General features: G+C 34.9%; 4 protein-coding genes across 7 annotated transcripts; 2 read left to right on the top strand and 2 right to left on the bottom strand.

Moving 5' to 3' along the window:
- The first annotated feature begins 56 nt into the window (after nucleotides 1-56).
- On the top strand, nucleotides 57-1,320 carry twr (signal peptidase complex catalytic subunit SEC11 homolog C twr). The gene is made up of 4 exons (XM_003703429.3): nucleotides 57-233; nucleotides 336-445; nucleotides 744-893; nucleotides 974-1,320. The coding sequence occupies exons 1-4, from the start codon at nucleotides 186-188 to the stop codon at nucleotides 1,206-1,208; spliced, it is 543 nt and encodes a 180-aa protein (XP_003703477.1). The 5' UTR covers nucleotides 57-185; the 3' UTR covers nucleotides 1,209-1,320.
- Nucleotides 1,321-2,097: 777 nt separating this feature from the next.
- On the bottom strand, nucleotides 2,098-4,483 carry Cyp304a1 (Probable cytochrome P450 304a1). Of its 3 annotated transcripts, none has more exons than XM_003703585.3 (7): nucleotides 4,307-4,483; nucleotides 3,990-4,241; nucleotides 3,746-3,918; nucleotides 3,417-3,686; nucleotides 3,053-3,345; nucleotides 2,723-2,979; nucleotides 2,098-2,659 (listed from the first exon to the last, which is right to left on the bottom strand). In XM_003703585.3, the coding sequence occupies exons 1-7, from the start codon at nucleotides 4,395-4,397 to the stop codon at nucleotides 2,463-2,465; spliced, it is 1,533 nt and encodes a 510-aa protein (XP_003703633.2). In that variant the 5' UTR covers nucleotides 4,398-4,483; the 3' UTR covers nucleotides 2,098-2,462. The 3 variants fall into 3 exon arrangements, with proteins under 3 accessions (XP_003703633.2, XP_012141216.2, XP_076396332.1); XM_012285826.2 differs by having other exon boundaries at nucleotides 3,990-4,149; nucleotides 4,307-4,466; XM_076540217.1 differs by lacking the exon at nucleotides 3,990-4,241 and having other exon boundaries at nucleotides 4,307-4,482.
- A 628-nt stretch (nucleotides 4,484-5,111) lies between these two features.
- LOC100883139 (TELO2-interacting protein 2) lies at nucleotides 5,112-6,897 on the bottom strand. The gene is made up of 5 exons (XM_003703430.3): nucleotides 6,361-6,897; nucleotides 6,160-6,288; nucleotides 5,923-6,084; nucleotides 5,638-5,844; nucleotides 5,112-5,568 (listed from the first exon to the last, which is right to left on the bottom strand). The coding sequence occupies exons 1-5, from the start codon at nucleotides 6,895-6,897 to the stop codon at nucleotides 5,299-5,301; spliced, it is 1,305 nt and encodes a 434-aa protein (XP_003703478.2). The 3' UTR covers nucleotides 5,112-5,298.
- A 653-nt stretch (nucleotides 6,898-7,550) lies between these two features.
- Nucleotides 7,551-10,792, top strand: Abi (tyrosine kinase Abl). Of its 2 annotated transcripts, none has more exons than XM_012285827.2 (5): nucleotides 7,551-7,691; nucleotides 8,179-8,817; nucleotides 8,890-9,219; nucleotides 9,292-9,549; nucleotides 9,628-10,792. In XM_012285827.2, the coding sequence occupies exons 1-5, from the start codon at nucleotides 7,679-7,681 to the stop codon at nucleotides 9,789-9,791; spliced, it is 1,404 nt and encodes a 467-aa protein (XP_012141217.1). In that variant the 5' UTR covers nucleotides 7,551-7,678; the 3' UTR covers nucleotides 9,792-10,792. The 2 variants fall into 2 exon arrangements, with proteins under 2 accessions (XP_012141217.1, XP_003703479.1); XM_003703431.3 differs by having other exon boundaries at nucleotides 8,152-8,817.
- Nucleotides 10,793-11,899: the final 1,107 nt, after the last annotated feature.

The raw sequence follows: 11,899 nt of genomic DNA, 5'->3' as shown, positions 1-11,899 counted from the left end.
TGAAACGATACCGCGTTTTTCGTTCGGCATAAAACATGAACTGTTCCGATTGTTCCGGTGTTCCTTATTCATTGTTTACGTGACGTGGTGATACACTGTTGTTGCCGGTTATATTCGAGCTAACAATAGTCAAAATTGTTTTATTTACTTGGTTATTGTAATTTTCGTAAAAAACAGTTATAACCATGTTGCAATCTCTGTTTGACGATGTTCGACGGATGAATAAACGGCAGGTAAATGGCTCTTTAATTCGGTCATCAAAGATTCTTACGTGTAAGCGCATATGGTCCCTCATAGGACATGCATTTAGGAGTAATTGTTGCTTTTCTTGACAGTTCCTGTATCAATTATTAAGTTTTGGTATGATCGTTACGTCTGCCTTGATGATTTGGAAGGGTTTGATGGTCGTAACAGGTAGCGAAAGTCCGATCGTAGTGGTCCTAAGGTATTTGAATACTTAACCTAACTATTCTCTTCACACATCATTTGCGGGAATAATCTTATTTGTTTGGGAAGTAATGTTATCGATTTTTAGTTTAATTTTATCGAACAGATTGTACTCTCACATACTTTTAGCTTTATTTATTTAAATATGGATGAAAATTATTGATACTTGTTGAAGTATTTAATATTATAAGTAGAATCATAATTATAATTTTTATTTCAATCTGCAGTATACTAAGAGAGAATTAGGTTTCCTAGTCTTATTATTATTAAGGTATAATTTTATTTGAATGTTATAGCGGTAGTATGGAGCCTGCATTTCACAGGGGGGATTTGCTACTTTTAACCAATTATCAAGATGAACCTGTTAGGGTAGGAGAAATTGTTGTTTTTAAAGTTGAGGGTAGGGATATTCCAATTGTGCACAGAGTACTTAAACTTCATGAAAAGTAAGTATTTGTTGTTTGTGAGGCAATAGGTATATTAATCTATGGAAATGAAATTATTAAATGATATTAATTGATTTTAGGGGTGGACAAAATAATACTATTAAGTTTCTAACAAAGGGTGATAATAATTCTGTCGATGATAGAGGTTTATATGCTCCTGGACAATTATGGTTGACTCATAAAGATGTTGTTGGTAGAGCAAGGGGTTTCTTACCATATGTAGGAATGGTTACAATATATATGAATGAATGTCCCAAATTTAAATTTGCGGTATTAATATGTCTAGGATTATATGTTCTGCTACACAGGGAATAAAGTTATTTCCATAAGAAATTACAGACTGTTCTTGTTCTTTCATGAAACAGTACATTGTAAAATATACAGATTAATAATTAAAATATATATGTGGAACTATGTACAATGTCAATTTATGTCTTGTTGATTTCATACCATTCAAAAAATGTTTACATGTAAAAGATGAAAAATGTTAGTTTTTCAAAAATCTTGTGTATGTTCACATTAATAACAGGAAAATATGAAGATACTGTGTGTGAAACTGTAGTACTTTTGTACTATATTAAAAGACAATGCCTTGCCAATAATTGGTACAGCTGAATGTACAAACACATTGATTTTTAAGTGACTCTTGTTGTCTTGACAAAATTCATTAACTTCTCTGAATGATCTAAGTTTGTGATAGTTCATGGTACATGTTAATCCTATAGTGAATGTAATATAGGTACACTGAATCATATAAGAATAGTTTATATTCATTTAGTGTTTGAGGTATCATTTAAAACATTCTAAATGCAGCAAAACAAATTGTAATAATTATTGTAATAAATAATGACCTTTGTCAGCACAACAATAATATTAATAAGAATGATATTTCAAACAAAACAAAGATTATACGTTTTATTGTTTATTATACCTTTAAAGAATTCAGGAATTCCCTTAGTAAGGTTTCAAGCATTTAATATATTTTAAAATGTAAGAATTATCATAACAATAAGTAAAAAAAATATATTATAGAATTCTTATTCATTTTTGCTATTATAACGAAATTAATATATGCTCTGTATAAAGAAAAACAAAGTGGAAAATTTGGGAAGATAAACATTAAAATGTATTTACTAATTTAAGTTCTCCATTTTTACTGCACATAAAAGTTAGCATATCTTCCCCATCTTCTCCATTATGGCAATATCTGTAAATAACATTTTTATTTTGTGAGTACTAAACGTCCTAAAAGTTCGACAACTTTCAGGCAATAAAAAATACAAGTAACCAATGATAGTTGTTTCCAGAATTTCGAACATATTAATTGTATTTAGTTACTTGAAGTAATGTAAGTTTTGTCTGACTGTCTAAAATTATAAAATAAATTTATAGTACTTAAATAGTGTTCTTCAATTTTATTCCTAAGTTGATTATTAATGATAATGATACTAGTGATAGTAATGATACAGCCTTTGTCTCTTCCTTCTTTCAAGTGTCATCGCACACTTACGACGTAAGAGAAACAATTGTACACATGATAAGAAATATAATGAGAAAGAATATAATTAATTATAACGCTTTGATTTGTACACGCGGTTCTACTTTAATCCACGTTTCTTTCGGAGTCGTAATCAAGCCGGGCAGTTTGTCGTCGAGCGATGTTGGTTGTCCTTCCACGAACAGAAAGTTAAAATTTTGTAGCAATGTAGCGAGCAGTCCAAACAAGTTGTATCTCGCGAAGGTTTCTCCCGCACATACGCGATGTCCTATCAAATAAAATAATAGTCATTATCTTTTGCGATTGAAAGTTACTAGCGTATGTTGCTTACCTAATCCGAAAGGCATCGTGAAATCTTTGCCTAACTGGCCCTCCTCGTTAAGAAATCGTTCTGGCCTGAAGTTCTCAGGATCACCCCACAAGTCGGGATCGTGATGCATTGCGTGTAAATTTGTAACTGCTAATGCACCTTTAGGAACGTTGAAACCACACAGAGTAGTGTCCTTCAACGCTTTGTGAAGCACACCAAAGGGTGTAATTGTTTCGTACCTGAGAGATTCGCGTATCACTGCTTCGGTGTATGGCAAACTGAAAATGAAATTTCTTATTGGATAAAAGCTTCAGTGGAATAATATTAAATATAATAGTATTGTGATCGCACTATTTCCTATCTTCCCACGTAACGCGTCTTCCGGTCCCGACCACTTGATCTATTTCCTCTTGCACCTTCCTCAAACTATCAGGATTATGCATAAGTAGTTTTATGGTGTGTACAACGACACTTGGTAGCGCGGAGTAAGCTGGAAAGCTAAAATCTGTCAGAGCTATAAGCAGTTGTTCTTCCGAGAACGTAGACTTTACGTTACGATTCTTCTTCAGTTCCTTCAGGTATCTGTCTACCAGCCCTCTCTCGATATCTTCATAATCCGACTGTTTTCGGTCCACCACGTATTTCTGTAGCGATAACTCAACGATAATAATTTGCTGTATCTAAAGAAAGTCGAATTGTGAGATAATTGTTCAACCTTAATGAAGTAGACCATGCCATAATTGCCGTCCATGATGCTTTTATAGCTAAACAGATCGCCGAAATACTTCAAGAACCAATGTTGGACAATCGCACCGCCAGTCGTGTCGCCTGCTCTTTGAAACTTCATCGCGGCTCGACAAAGGTAGCTCAGTTTGTGATATTCAGAACGGTCGAATCTTTCACCGAACATTATGTCCCATATACTGTTCGCGCTGTACGGGTACAGAACGTCTGGGAATAATGCACAGCCGGGTTTGAGATATGCCTGGAAGAATATAGAAACAATCGTAAGGGTGGTTCTTGAAAGCCTATTAATATTCGCACCTTTTCTTCTTCATTTATAGGGCCTTCTTTTAACATGTTGACGAGGATGTTAACTTCTTCCATCATATCACTTTCGTACTTGTCGTGTCTCCTACCGAATCCGAAGTCCCTCATGTGGCGAAGAGTAAATCTCCTTTGTTCTTTCCAAAATGAGCCATCGGTGAAAAAGATACCTATTTTTCAGCGTAAAAGTATAATTTCATATCCATTGAGTAAATTTCGAAATTTCGTCTGGAAAAGATACCTAGCTCCTTTCCGAAAGCTCTTGCCTTGAAAACGTCTATGACGGTAGCTCTACCGTCGAACTCTTCCCTCGTCAATATTTCTTTAATACTTTCGTAATCATTCGCGACAATAGCCATGAATCCACCGAAATAACACGTAAGAATTTTAGAGTGTAATTTCTTTATGTAGTAGGAAATTGTTTTGTATGGATATTTGTAATCACCCCAAAGCAAGTGCCAGTAAGATCCACCTACTGGTACTCGAGGAATACCTGTTGCGGTGAAATTATTTTTGTAGCAATTGTTTGTTGTGTTAATAAAATATTAAGGAACTTACATGGTGGAGTGTTTGCTGGTACACATTTGAGAAACTCATAAAACTTGTACGCGACGATCAAAAGTAATATCGCAACTAACAAAGGTGACATCGTCCTTAGGAAGCTGAACGCGGAGTGATTACCCGTGATCGAATTTTCGTTATTGAAGAAAGCAAATAATCAAGTAAACGATATGTGTTTTCCAAGGAATTGCGTACATGTACAAAGTACAATACTTATATAGGAATCGAATGTTTCAATCCATATATGTCGAATGTTATTCGTATGCAGATAATGTTTATCTCCATTTATTGAAATTAAATTATAACTTTCTAAACCCTTGATGTGATACGAAATTACTTATCACGGACGAGAGTAAATTTCACTTTATCAATTCTTATTTTGTGTTTTTATTATATTTTTGTTTTATTAGATATATATTGCTTCATTAAATACTGTTTTGTCTATCTTAATATTTTGTTTAATACGAAGTAAAACGAATAGAAATTAATCAACTATCATACACATATTTATTTATGAAAATAAAGATTATATGCCACAATCGAGAATAAAGAGAAACGATTGATGGAAACAAATTGTTGCGATAAGATTATACGAGGAAAATGCGTAGACTTAATGAGAAAACATTTCATTTTTAAATGTACATACTATTTGTATTAAAACAACGCATCGTATCCGGCGTCATAAATTATGAAATTTTTCATTTGCATATAAGATTATTACAGATTTGAATTACTCGTTCTGTAATTAAATAAATAGATTACTTAAGCAATTAAGAGTGTAATAATAAAACGGAAAAGAAAATTCTAACAAAAATGTTTATTTTACAATAAAAAGTATGATACACTTATATTTCAATTATAAATAAAACATCTAAGTACTCTTTATTATCATAGTATATTCTACGAAACTACAAAAAATAATGTTTTCTTTCTTAAATAATATAGCCCATTTTTTATACTAGATTCTAACACAGGCTTCCAGGGGTCATTCATTGAAAATATTTGGTATCACCTAAGCATACTACTTGCAGACTATTTTTAATCACTGAACGCATTCGATCATCATTCATAACTGCACAACCTACATTTGGAGATAATTTATATAATAAACAAATACAGTCTTCTAGATTTTGCATTATTTCTTTGTCGAATACTGGAGTTTCTGTTAAATCAAAATGTAGCTTCAAGAATGCAGTATACAGAGGTACACAGTGAGCTGCTACACGAAAATGGAACATCAGAAGGAAGGTTTTTGCAGCCTATAACATAACAATTAATTTATAATGGATTCAATAAAAGTAACTGAAAACATATGTGAAAACACTTACATCCAATGTTGCTTTCAATGTCTTTAGATCTGTATGATGTTCACAATATTCGCAGAGTATTCTCGATAACCTTTCACACCATTTTGCACAGCCAATATTGGTTAAAAGCTGAGGTAAGCTTAACATATAAACACTTCGTAATTCTACATTTTGCTCAAATTCCATATTATCTAATAGAACAATTAAAACATCATCACGCTTTGTCCACTGTAATAATACATGGCATAAAATTTATATATGAATCAACATATTCATATCTATATTTCAAGATGTATTGGCACATACTTCAAATACATTTAACGTGTCATCCCAATGTTCAATGGTGGCTAATAAACTTGTTATGCATGAATATACCAATAGTACATATTTGACTTCTCTTTGATGAGTTAAACGCTCTAAAGTATGAAACATTACTTTATCATATCCTGTGTCGATTAATCCCTTTTTCTAAACATACAAAACATATGAATAAGTACGCAATTAGAATAAATGAAATAATGAACTATGTATGTGGAATTTTACCAGATGAGAATGTTGAATAATTTGGTACAAACATTCAAGACCTATAACAATATTTTCTGGCACATAATCATCAATAATTATTAAAGCTGTTGGAAGCACATCACTAATATGATCATATAAAGTTGGTTTCTATACAAGAAAAGATATATTTTAATATAACATGAAATCTATAACTTTTGCTTTCGAATGAACTTCACAAACCTCCGTTTGGTACAAAATCCATTTATAACATGCTACAGCTGCTGGATAACTTTTCCAAGTATCTTTCATTAACTTAGGCCTTAGCGTTAACAATACATTGGTTAAATTATTTTGTTCCATTAACAACTGAGAAATGCTTTGACATCTATATAACTCTAATATTTCATTAACCAATTCTTTGGAAATAGACACAGATTCTGCTGTGTTCCAAACATTCTTTTCATGTTGTTCTCCAATAAGTAACAACAGGTTTATAGTAAAAGTCTTAACTGTTGAAGCATTTAAATCTATCTGTATGTTCCTTTCATTGCGACTGTGAATGATATGCTGGAGCATAGACCTAATATTTCGCAAATTTCTGTCTACAACTTGTCTATACTCTCTGAAGTCTTTTTCGTCACACGGACGACTAGTACCGACAGTTTTTTCAGGAACATAGCTTCTCTGAACAAGATCTATGCATGCTGTCCATAAACCTTCCTCGGAAAAATCACCCGAAATTTTTAATGCTTCCAGTTCTTTTAGGAGATTATTCATCTTTGACTTGTTTTTTAAACAATTTAATAGGAGATAACGATCGTTTTCTCGCGAATCAGGTTTTTCGCATTGATTTGCTAGCTTCACGTGTGCACATAGAAAGTGTCATTTTCCGAATAGTCGCGAATATTCCCTATTTCAATTGAACCTGGCGTATATAATTGTAGAAACAGTCGCAAACTTTGTCGCAAACTTATCCTCCACTTGTCTAAATTGTCAATAACAATGGAATACACCAATTGTGCTTACTCGAACGGTCGATAACGCAACAAAGATTTTGATTTGTCGTATCGTAATATATTAATGTCCGATTCAATAATTGCAACAAAAATTTCTGCTACCTACTTGTCTTTGTAAATGTACGATATAATTACTGTATTTTGTAATACTGTTCCATGTCTCGAAAAAATAATCGATACGATTCTCACGAGGTCTCGAAACGTATATCTGTCATTCCCTTCCTAGACTGCTGTCATCTAGTTAGTTTTCTTTCCCTTTCAAACATCTTTTCCTTTTCGTTTGCAGAGTTTAATATGTCCGATTGTATTTAATAAGTGCAATAACTGTTATCTTCGTGTTTAAAATTTAATCAAATTCAAGAACAGTTATGTTTCACCGCGAGCGAACTCCGTTGAATGCCGTCCAGTAGTGTTTCAGTGTATACGTATCGCTCATGTTGAGTGTCGTGTCGCGTAACGTAAATTATTATTTATTTTCTATCAATTTCTGAGAGCTTTGGTAATTATGAATTAATGAAGGTGTAGTAGCTGGTAGTTACGATATGGCTGAGTACCGTTAGTTCATTTTCTATTTTTTGATATCATTTATTCTGTCATTCGATGTTTCATTTTCATTGAAATGTTAAAGTCATTTGAGTTTCGCCTCCATCTTGCTCCCTGCGTAAAAGACACCGCCCTTCGAAAGATTATTGTTTATTTATAATTCACTTTCTCGCTCGAATAATGAAAATTTAATGGAAGGGCGTTCTATTCTTATCTCTTGGAAAATTTCACGAAATAAATTTGCATGAAAGTTACATAACCTCCTTTTTTGAAGTCTAATCAATTTCAAGATTATTTAATAATTTCTATACAACTTCTGTACAATCATTTTGTTATTAAGATTATTTATTTCGTTAAGAAAAATATTTAAAATATAACGTTTTCATAATTTACCCCCAAACGTCATTCATATCATGCACATTAACAAACAATATTTGTATAAATTCTTAAATATTCCTGTGGTTCTCTTAAGGATCAGGTTCTTATTCTGTATCATCAGGAGTAGGCAGTGACTCTGAAGTCATGGCGGAGCTAGCTGCATTTCTTGGTCAGGAAATTCCTGAAGGCAGAAGCAACCTCGCAGATAATCATATAAACTTAGAAAGAGTTGCCGATTATTGCGAGGCAAATTATTTTCAAGCAGAAAATAAACGAATAGCATTGGAAGAAACAAAAAACTTTACCACTCAGTCGTTGGCCAGTGTAGCCTATCAGATAAATACGCTTGCTTATAATTTTTTACAATTATTGGATTTGCAAACGTCTCAGCTCGCTAGAATGGAAAGCCAAATGAACCATATTGCCCAAACAGTTATGATACACAAAGAAAAAGTAGCTAGAAGGGAAATTGGAGTTCTAACAGCTAACAAAGTTACAGTACGCCAATACAAAATTATTGCTCCAGCAAATCCTGAGAAACCAATTAAATATGTGAGAAAAAGTATTGATTACACTATCTTGGATGACATTGGGCACGGAGTACGTAGCAGTGGAACTCCCAGAAGCAAGCAACGTGGTGGTAGTCAAGGAAGCGTTCAGAGTTTAGGCGCAGCTTCTACTGGTTCAGGATTGGGTGCTGCCATGGTGGGACCGGCTCCTACTACAAAACCACCCACTCCTCCACAGACAGTAAGAACTGGTAGGTGTACTGAACATATTTCCACTTTCAAATTATTTGGAATAGTTCAACATTGGATCAATTTTTTTTTAGGAACATTGAGTAAAGGATCACGAGAGTACAGGACACCGCCAGCCGTTGCTCCACCTCAAGTTCCTAGTCATTATGCTCCTAACTATCCACTGGGTCATCCAAGAAGAGAACGTGGTCCTGGTTACAGTACCTTACCACTGCACGCGCATACCACGTCTCATGCAGCTCATAATACAAATCACAATGCTCACACTAATACGCTAACTCAGCATACTTCGCCGCCCCAAGTAGGAACAGTTCATCCGCTGCAAAGTCACCCGCAAACACCACCACCGGCACCGCCTAGCGTAACAGCAGGATATGTTCAAGAACAGCATAACAGCATGCCTCGTAAGTAACGTATACATTAATTACTTGTATTGAATTCGGAAGGATATAATATCGCTTAACGTTTAATTGCAGCACCACCCTCGCCATTAGTTGGAATAACTGGCGATATGGCGGACTATACCGGACATCACACTTTACCACACAGACTGTCGCATCAGATCAGTCGGAGTAGCGGTGCTAGTAGCCCACCATTGCCTCCACCGCCGCCACCAGAACAAGAGGAACATCCGCAATTTGGTAGGCCTACCCCGTCCAGCGGTGCTATCATGCCCATCGTACCGGACGAAGAAGATCTACCCGGTTGGGTACCGAAGAATTATATCGAGAAAGGTACGTCACACTGATATCTTCTTGTGCAAGTACTTTACACGGTAGACAACTAGTATATAATAAATGTTACCGTTTTAGTGGTTGCAATTTATGATTATTACGCGGACAAGGAGGATGAATTGAGCTTCCAGGAAAGTTCTGTAATTTATGTATTGAAAAAGAACGACGACGGGTGGTGGGAAGGGGTCATGGATGGCATAACAGGTTTGTTCCCTGGAAATTACGTAGAACCTTGTGTTTAAAAAGTATCACGGTATTGCATTTAAATATATTCAAATTGTGGATAAACCTGTATTCACAAGAAGACTGCAAATTCAAGGGACATACCGAATTCCCTGATTTTAATATGTTATTTAGTATTTAATAATCATAAGGTGACATTCAATGTAATTAATCGCTGCAAGAACACGAAACGGTGCAACAGAGTATTGTACGTAATTGTAGATTCTTCCAAAAAAAGTCTCAGATATCACGCGAATTTTCTACAAATCAAACTAATCGATCTTTATATCGATATAAAAAAGTGTATTTTTTGGTAAATAGTATTTCCTTCAGTGGACGTTGTTTTATCTGGATTCCTAACGGATCATATGTACATAAGTATATGCATAATGGTATGTAATTACTTTACGATACATTAGCTTTTTAATTATATTTATGTATTTAGGTATAATCGAGGCGATGTTAGTAATAGGCTAATGAATAATCAAAATACCAGACGTCCTTACGTTATTACGTAAATAAAAAAATGTAACGCCTTATCAAGATTTTGTATTGTAAATCATTTCACAAAATGTGTTACAGTAAACTATGAATAAATGTACTACGGTATTCCACTTCTTGCGAATTACGATAGACAAAAGGAGTCTCTTCCGACATAATAGCAGTGTAATATTCGCATTTTGCCCGGTGCTAGTTCAGTCATTAATTGCACTATTAAGACAGATACAAGTACCTCGTAATCCAAGTATTGGTCGTATCTCGTTTTCCCCTGGCGTATTTTAAGTTTTCTGTATACTCTAAAATGCTTGCATATACAATAAAAGCTGTTTCAGCGAATATTAGCGCAAATAGCATCTACGAATAAATAGTTAAACCGAACAAAAGTAAGGAGACGAAGGTTTTAGGAGCGAGTCGAAATTTTTATCGAAGCGTCTTTATTTATCGCTAGAAGGATGTAACGAAATGTACGAACATGATCGTGTTTATAACTAAATAAAAAAAAATTGTAATAAACTCCGAAGCTGTAAGTTTTTCTCTTTGCATGCGAAATGACTTTGAAAATAATAGATTCCGTTTATCGACGTCGATGTTCCCGAACACAGTTCGAACGAGTTTGCTTCCCTTGTTTATTTTAAATTATTCAACGCAACCATACATGATCACATGTAAAATCACGTTTTGCAAAACACGAAGCGTAAATTGTTCGATTCCCTTTGATCGGAACAAACTCGAGCATTACCAATTCGTTAAAGGAATTCGAAATGAGTCTGATTCACGTTTTGTGCTATGCAGTTCCTTGTTAGTGTAACATAAAATGGTCTTGCTTTATTGATTGAGAAAAAGCGTTCGCGGAACTGTTTGGTGTACGTTTCTCCGGCACGAAATTCTTTTTGCAATTCCGCTCAATGCTCGGTTGAATTATTTCCCGGTCGCGAACCATAGAGATTTCTCTGGTCTCGTGTACGTGTAAAAAGTGCAGCGTAGGGACCGGGTTTCACGCTGCAAACGTTCTTTCTTTTAAGCCGGTAATGACACCCACGGGATCCAGTTTTGTACGGGTTACACGCGCAAAGTTCTTACAGTGAAAGATTCGTCCTCCGGCTCGTAGATAGAGAGAAGGAGAGAAAGAGAGATCGTTTTGCTGGGAGAACACCATTCTGTACATATCTGGGATCTTCGCGAATTTTTCCATTTCCGTGGCATGCATATCAGTAGAATGAAAACAGGGCACTTCTCGAGAGCGACGATGCACCGACCTATCTTTGTGTCTCGTGCTTAAAAGAGGTCGTGTGAAAACACAAGACAACGAAGAAACGTTATTTTTTAGTATTATTCACCCTCGTGATGCACCCGCCTTTCGAGAATCCCTCGTTCCTCGTTGAAATAAAGCTCACCGCGAGAAAACGAATAAATTAACATTTTTATACTAGTGTTCATCGCGTGTTAATGAAAAGTGCCATCACTCTTTTTTATGCGCGTTTGAATATCGGCAATTTGTTTTCGGCCATCGAAAATACGGCACGGTGTCCCGTATTTTTCATTTCGATCGTAGTCGATTTGAATTCCCAGCATTTGCACTAGCGAGCGATAGAATCTAATTAATGCGCGTTGCGAATTCGAAACATCG

This window comes from Megachile rotundata, chromosome 15, assembly GCF_050947335.1.
Source record: "Megachile rotundata isolate GNS110a chromosome 15, iyMegRotu1, whole genome shotgun sequence".
NCBI classification, from domain to species: Eukaryota; Metazoa; Arthropoda; class Insecta; order Hymenoptera; family Megachilidae; genus Megachile; species Megachile rotundata.
Note: the sequence above shows the minus strand (reverse complement) of the source record. Positions and strands in the feature narration are given on the sequence as shown.